The 7,954-nt window shown below is 49.3% G+C and overlaps 1 protein-coding gene across 2 annotated transcripts; it reads right to left on the minus strand.

The window, feature by feature from the left end:
• Positions 1–247: 247 nt before the first annotated feature.
• Positions 248–4,954, minus strand: LOC101782554. 2 transcript variants are annotated; one of them, XR_002675955.1, is made up of 4 exons: positions 3,685–4,954; positions 3,499–3,613; positions 3,283–3,353; positions 248–505 (listed from the first exon to the last, which is right to left on the minus strand). XR_002675955.1 is itself a non-coding variant. In XM_004985254.2 (3 exons), exons 1-3 carry the CDS (start codon positions 4,779–4,781, stop codon positions 492–494), a joined length of 1,368 nt encoding a protein of 455 aa, XP_004985311.1. In that variant the 5' UTR covers positions 4,782–4,954; the 3' UTR covers positions 248–491. The 2 variants fall into 2 exon arrangements, 1 of the variants encoding a protein (XP_004985311.1); XM_004985254.2 differs by having other exon boundaries at positions 3,499–4,954.
• Between the last annotated feature and the right edge of the window lie 3,000 nt (positions 4,955–7,954).

Below are 7,954 nucleotides of genomic sequence, written 5' to 3' on the forward strand. Positions count from 1 at the left end.
TCGTGCACGCTGCAAATTCCCTCTGGCCAATGCACGCAAGATTCGCTCGCGACTTCGCCTCCACCCGCCAATGGCGCCGCCGCCAATCACCCGTGCGCCAGCTGCTCCCCAACACATATAAAAGCATAGATAAAAGCAGTCCCAAACAAACCCATGGATGGAATTCAGTGGAAACCAGTTATGTAAAAAAAATGTCCACATGCAATCAGTGCAACCTGTCGAAAAGATACAGAAAGTAAGCACTGCATGGAGCAAAAATCGGCAACATGGCTTGAAGATTCTGAATTAACGACATATGCCACCTTTCTATTCATTTATTTATTTCAAATAGCTCAGACACAACATCGTACTACCTGAACTATAGAGAGAACATAATTAAAGCTGCAGTGATGCAGATACACTATCAAATTATAAAGAAGTGCGCCAACATTTCAATAAGTTTGGAAGTCTTCGTCCTCTGACAATCCTCTCTGAGGTACCATGAGAAAGCATCAATCCATCAACCCTGGAATATGAAAAATAACAGAGATGTCAACACAAGTTTCTGAAAATGCAGCACTTACTAAGTGAGAAAGCAAAGCAAAGTCTTATTTACGAAAAGAGGGCACAAAACAAAGAGAGGAGAGGAGAACAAAAGAACTGAGAGAAAACAGAAAGGCTAAGTCAATAAGATAATACAGTAAACAGATGTAAAGGCTGTCAACAAGACAATACAGTAAACAAATGTCCACTAAGTAAACCAAACCAATCTATATTATCTTAATTAAAAATCTGCTTTGGTTGTGGTTGGTCTCCCTCATCTGAGTTTGGTGCCAATAAGCGGGTCACGCAGCAGTGTCCAAACTCCAACCGATGCCAATGCCTCTCCATCCGATGCTAATGCCTCTCTCCTCCTGTCACCCTTTTCCTCTTCCTCCCCTCCCTACTTGATCGCCAGCCACTACCATGCTCATCGTCCTCTGCCTGATGCTACAACTGAGTCCCTAACTCCCCGGTCTCCACAGAACTAATCCCTTGACCTCAGTTTGCCGCCTGACTGTAAAAATTGTTGGCTCCAGCCGAACCCATTTTGGAGCATGGTGGCAGTGGCGACTCTGACGTTTCCCAGTGGATTGGACCACAAGTTGAGGCAACATGGCTGCATATCTGATCCCAACTGTTCACATCCCTCAATTCAGGACTGCCTGGAACTCGACTGTAACTTTGTGCTGCTTTTAGGCCCTAATCAACATGAAACCACCGCCTGAGACAAAGGGCGACATTACCCACAAAACGAAAAAAAAGGAACTGTTCCACATCCCTCGTGAGGCTGTGCAACATCCTCAGATATCATAGGGGGGCATGAGGCAGTTTGAGCTGAGATGACAGATGAGGCATTGAGGCCAAGGGAATTGTTGCTGCAACAATGGCATTGCCAGCCACTGTGACAGGTTGGGGGGGGGGGGGGGGGGGGGGCAATTTGTATGATGCTAGTCAACAAGTACAATATAAATCCTCATGGAAGAATTACCGTATACATAACTAGGTTACCTAGGTTAGTAGTTCAAAATCTATCTATTTATAAATAGAAGGAGATGACCCTCCTATCATCATGGTGCGTAGAGAAAAAAGAGAAAAAGCCTAGAAATTCTCACAAAAAGAGTAAAACATCCGACAATAGTTTGATAAAATCTAATCATTTAGCAATTAGATCTAAAATACTTCAAAATTACCATATCTGCCATTACGTAATAAATTATCCACAGTAACACTTGCTTCAAAATTACCCACCTTGCCATTGCGCAAAACTTATCCTAAAATATCCCTAATAATTTATTATAAATTACCCACTTAGGCCATTATTAAAGAACTAACCCTTTCTTAAACAAAAACTTATCCAAAATACCTGAATATTTTCTTCTAAATTACTGACATAAATAGAAGCATGATATTAGAAACTTTCACGAGAAATATAGGGTTGGTTTACGTCTTATTAGACATTACTATAAAATAAAACATATACTATGACTAATCCGTGAAATCGTGCGGAACCTCATGCTGGATCAAAAAATATACCAAGATGAAGGGGCAAGGATAACTAACATGTCACAAATACTAACCATCAAACTAATACTGAGAGAGAGAGAGAGAGAGAGAGAGAGAGAACAAATAACTTCTTTTTTTTGGCAGAAAACTCTTATACAATTGTTTTAATTTCATCAGGAAAGACAACTTAGAGCAGTGAATTATTTGGTTTCTGATTCCTGCTCCAAATGCATTGACATTGTTTTCAAAGCTGTATGCATATGTTTTCTTTTCTTAGTGTATATACAAACCATATATCCTCGCAAAAATGCTTTAGTCAGCCTTCTGGCCTTAGTGTCGTTAAGTTTGCTCTATCACTCCACTTAACTTAGTGACGAGTTACTCCACAAGCCGATTGTCTGGCCTTCTTTTGGTTCTTTTTTTGTTTCACTCAGTAAGCTATTACGGCTGGTTGTCGTTCTATAATTTGCTATGCTGCATTTTGAAGCCGAATCTGTTATGTTTGAGCAGAATTTAATGTACGGTCACCCTACAATTTTCTACGCTTTTTTGAATCTGACTATTAATTTTTATCTGAAGTTAATGCAACCTTTCTGTTGCGTTATTTTTCTGCCTCCGAATGGGGGGAAACTGTGCTTTTCCATTTTCATTATTTTGCAATCAAACAATTGTTTTGGAACCAAGGGAAGGTGTTTCTGTTGTATGTATTTGCAAGACACTGTAACAACAGAGTTTTAATTGCAAAGTTCGGTTTATGGGGTCTTAGCCCATCATGTAATAAGATTTTTGTTTATATGTCGGATCTGATGAGCATTCAAACTATATTGTATATGGTGTGCAGCAGTGTGTTGGGAATCGACCAATGTACCAAGTATTTTGGTTGGAATTTTATTTTGAGAAACAACATATACAATTTGAGAATTGAGACCAAATACACGATTGAAGTCAAAATATGTTAGAAAATTGGTGTCAAAGGTTTATGGAGCATCTAATGTTTTGTTGTCTGTAGCATCGCAAAGCATTCTGCCAGTATTTTCAAGAATTAAAGAAACTAGTAAAATTTGATGAGAACAAGCATCTAGGCATGAAAGAGACAAGCCATACCACACCATCTACTACCATGGGTTAGCGATATTTGCTACAGGCAATATCATGCCACGGGAACACTACAATTACTGCAATGTCTGTGATTTGGGAATAGATGGCCACCAACAGCAAAAGAAAAGGAAGATGGGCTGCGTTGAAATCAGGACTTACCATACATCCACAGATTTGGCTTCACTGACCAATCAAGCTTGATTTTATCGTGGAATATGAGACCTTTATTCCTGATGAAAACATAGGACCAGGAAGCATTAGCTTTGCAAACAGGAAAAAAAATTTCCAAAGCATTAGCTTCACAAGGGAAAATTCCATACAACATCTCTAGCATATTTAGATAAGGAAAAAATGACATGGACATGGTCGACTTACCAATAACTGTGCTGGCAACAGGTAAAAATATGATGGATGAGCATGTAAGGGCTTGCCGGAGGTTCATTCCAGCATGAAATGCCTTCGTCAGTAGCTGGAGACCAGGTGCCAGTACCTATATGGTATTGTTCAGTAATTCGGAAAGGACGTCCCCCCCTCAGTGCATCGTTCTTTGTCACTCTATACCTGCAGGTGATAGAGTTAGCCACAACAGAAGGGAGCCCCTTGTTCTGTGATGCATACAAGGGCCGTGTCCCAAGGAACAGAGCATGCTCTCCAATGTTGGTTATGGGAACGACCCTTCCACTGATGAGGTCGGCGACTCTGTAAACAGCCAGGTCTGTACGTTTGGAATCATTGAAGCCAACAACCATGAGCTCCGAGCCGCATTCGACCAGGTGGACTGCGTCTGGAATTGCAGCCAGTGGGCAGTGGGCGATGATCCTCGGTGGCAGAAGAGTCCGACCCTCTGCAGCATCCAGTTCCGGAGGATCAATTTGCCAGATGTGCACGCTGTTCGTTTGACGAAACTTGGGCGTCACCGCGTACAGGTTGCCATGGAAAGACACCGTTCGTCCTAGCACACGCGGGAGCCTGCTGGCCGAGAGAGTCCACCGCTGGTCGCCGGTGGTGGCGTGTGCCACAAGATGTTTGCTTTCGAGCGCCAGCACGACGGTGATGGCCCCGGCGGCGGCGGGGCCAACGGTGACGGCGGCGCCGACTCCCGAGAGGAAGCCGCGGAGCCTGCTGAGCTTGCTATACTCGGTCATGTCGCCGTAGCGCTCCATCTGGGGCAGGAGGGACGAGAGCGGCGGGAGCTCGGCGACGTCGCCGGTGAAGGGGTGCAGGAGGCGGACGGCGGTGTCCCCCGGGTCGCAGTGCCGCAGCAGCAGCAGGAGGCCGTCGGTGCAGCCGAGGATGACGTGGTCGTGGAAGAGCGGGAGGTGGAGGCGGGCGAGCGCGCCCGTGGAGAGGTTGAGGAAGCGCACGTGCCCGCCGAGCGCGGGGTGGCCGGGGTAGAGGCCGTGGCCCTCGGGCAGCATCATCCAGCGGCGCGGGTGGAAGCGCGGGTCGAGGAGGCCCCGGCCGCCGGGGCGGGCGGCGCTCCGGCTCCAGTGCGCGCAGACGGCGCGGAAGCGGACGTAGTCCAGCAGGTCGCCGGAGAGCACCCGCCACCCGATCAGCTGCACCAGATCCTCCGGCAGCGACGCCCACGGCGCGCCCGCGCCGTAAGGGGCCGTGGCGACCCGGGCGCGCTTCGGACACGGCAGCGGCGGCGACATCCCAGATGGATCGGCTGGTGCCGTCGAATCCGACCGCGCAGACAACCAAACTCAGCCTCCTTTCCTCTGGATCCCGACTTGTAGAGGAGCAGGACGATCCTAGAGATTGGACTCGGTGGATTTGGTTTGGGGATGGATCGTCGAGGAAGGGAAGGGACGTTTTTTTTTTTTGACTCGGGTTCTCCAGGGAAGTAAATTTCCTTAAAAAAATAGTAATAATACAAAAGTAACACATCCAACCTCCTAAAATCGAACAAAAAAATTAATACGTGCTAACATGTATATATTTTTACCTATTATTAAAGCAAGTAACGTTTCTGCCTGGATTTTTCGTCCGTCGGGCTATTTTTTAAAAAAACCCCTGACATTTCATGATATCAACCCGCAGTCCCGGGGTCGGATGCGCCCGACCCCTTGAGGGTGGAACTCCGCCTCGCCCGACCCTTGGTCCCGGGGTCGGATGCGCCCGACCCCTTGAGGGTGGAACTCCGCCTCACCCGACCCCGAGTGAAGCTCCGCCTCGCCCGACCCTGAGTCCTGGGGTCGGGAGTGTCCGACCCCTGAGCGGAACGTTGGAGTAGTCCGAGGCTATTTTTCAAAAAAATCCCTGATATTTCGTGATATCAACCCACAATCCAATTTTGAGTATACGCCCGAGCCTTGGTCCCGGGGTCGGATGCGCCCGACCCCTTGAGGGTGGAACTCCGCCTCGCCCGACCCTTTTTCCCGGGGTCGGATGCGCCCGACCCCTTGGTCCCGGGGTCGGATGCGCCCGACCCCTTGGTCCCGGGGTCGGATGCGCCCGACCACCTTGAGGGTGGAACTCCACCTCGCCCGACCCCGAGTGAAGCTCCGCCTCGCCCGACCCTGAGTCCTAAGGTCGGGAGTGTTCGACCCCTGAGCGGAACGTTGGAGTAGTCCAAGGCGAAGTCGAATCCGACGCGTAGTCGAACTCGACTGGTTGACTTTGAACGTCTCCTCCTCCTCCACTTCCAGGAGGAGGCTCTCGCCCGTCGAGAATGGCCACAGCCACGACGGCGCGGCCATCACCTCCAGGAGGTCCTCATGTCCACCGACGACATCCCGCCGTCCTCCGAGGAGCGAGGCGGAGTTCCACCCTCAAGGGGTCGGGCGCATCCGACCCCGGGACTGCGGGTTGATATCACGAAATGTCAGGGGTTTTTTTGAAAAATAGCCCGACGGACGAAAAATCCAGGCAGAAACGTTACTTGCTTTAATAATAGGTAAAGAATGGTGCAAGAGACAACCCACCTAATAGTCACATAACTCAAACATAAGTAGATCTGTATAGAGCTACTCCAACAGTTTGAGATAGCTGCTAGCAGGGGCGGAACTAGGATAAACACCTCGGGGGGGAGGGGGGACTAAATAGTAGAGATTAAGATCTAGAGCTAGAAATTAATGGTGATTTGAGGCTTTGTCTACAGTATTTTAGAGGTAAAATCGGGCTCTCGGGGGGGCTGCAGCCTCCCTAGCCCTGGGCTGCCCCCGGGATCCGCCCCTGGCTGCTAGCTTAATGAGAAAGAGAGAGAAAAGTAAGTTAGCCCAAGTGAGAGGTGGGCATCGGGAGATATGCGAGCTTAGCTCTTCACACAAGGGCACCGTAACGTGCCGTTAGGCACTCAGAGCCACATCAACATTTGAGGATAAAAAAATGACAGGAGAGAGAAACGTGGCTTCACGTAGCGAGTGCCGCTAGCACGCGATTCTACGTCATGTGGGCCCTACCACAACCCCACCCTACACGACCACGCCGAGCGAGAGAACAAGCGACCCAGCGACCAGCAGCATGTCGCTGCCGCGGGGATCCGATCGGGGTGGAGGCTTCGCCGTGGGTGGCACGACAACCTCTGTCGGGCCGGAGCTTGGCCTCGACATGGCCCGGACGGTGACGATGGCCTGCTCTTCACGCCGATCAACAGCTGCACGGTGATGGTGCCCAGATCAACGCTCCACTTACGATCGACAAAGACCACGAACAGCACAGCTGCGAACGGGCTGGGCCGGGTCGGGCATGTAGGTGGAGGATCTCGGTGCGGTGAGTCGCGGGCGGGGACGTGCAGCAAGGCAGCGAGCGCGGGGCAGGGCACGAGCAGGAGACGCGACCACCGTCGCGCACTTCAGCGCAGGGCACGGTCTCGGGCCGCCGTCACAAGCCGTGGTCAGAGTGCGGCCACCGGGGCCGTCCCCTCCGTGTCGCTGCCGCACTCGCAACCGCCCCCGGCCGCGCAGCTAAGTGCCCCGCCGCCCCGGGCTGCTTCCCGGTGGAACTCAAGCTCGCAGGTCACGGCAGCGGCGCAGCGCCGGTGGAGCGCAGGCCACTGGCGCGCGCGGAGACGAGGGCCGGCCCAAGCGGAGAAGGGGTGGCGTGCGGAAATGGTGCTGGGGCGGAACGGGGTTGCCGACGAAGGACGGAGAGCACGGGAGATCTGAGATGAGGTGAGAGAGAAGGTGTGATTAAAAATATCTTGTGAGGTACACTAAACTTTGGAATACATCTGTGGGAGGGCAGTGCTGATGTGGACAAGGTTATATAAAGCTGCTCTCTATAATCATTGCGGGTGCCCAAAGAGCTAGTTGTGATGTTTTTCACTGTGCAGTGCTGAGACGTCCATATTACACTCACATAATCTAAAAATATGTGCATAAGATTATTTTTTGATCAAGAGATAACTCATCTTTCTCCCCCCCCCCCTTCTATCTCCTCCAACTAGATAAAAATATGATGCGGCACTCCAATGAGCTAGCTGGCATGTATTATTGGTGGAGACCTCATTGGCCCAACATTCTTTCATTATAAGCACTCAGCACTGTACTAGAACTATTTATTTACAAGGTAGTACCGTTGGGCCAAAGGCTATTTTAATGCTATACACATATAAGTATAATAATATGCTACAGTATTACACCATGCCTATACTCCATACCATACATAATGCGTCCATGAGTATCCCACATCCATTAACAACAAAATGATAAATTCATAATAATCCCAAGTTTATAGGGTCTAGACCAGTCATCAACCAATTGTAAAATACAAGGTACGAAGTAATACAAAAACTAATATAAATTTTTGCTAAATTATTCATCGCAGTGGAATATTGTCGAACATTACCTTTTTTTAGAGGAGACTCACAGTAACTTTGTCGAGT

The sequence above is a fragment of the Setaria italica genome, chromosome IX, assembly GCF_000263155.2.
Source record: "Setaria italica strain Yugu1 chromosome IX, Setaria_italica_v2.0, whole genome shotgun sequence".
In the NCBI taxonomy this organism is placed as follows: domain Eukaryota; kingdom Viridiplantae; phylum Streptophyta; class Magnoliopsida; order Poales; family Poaceae; genus Setaria; species Setaria italica.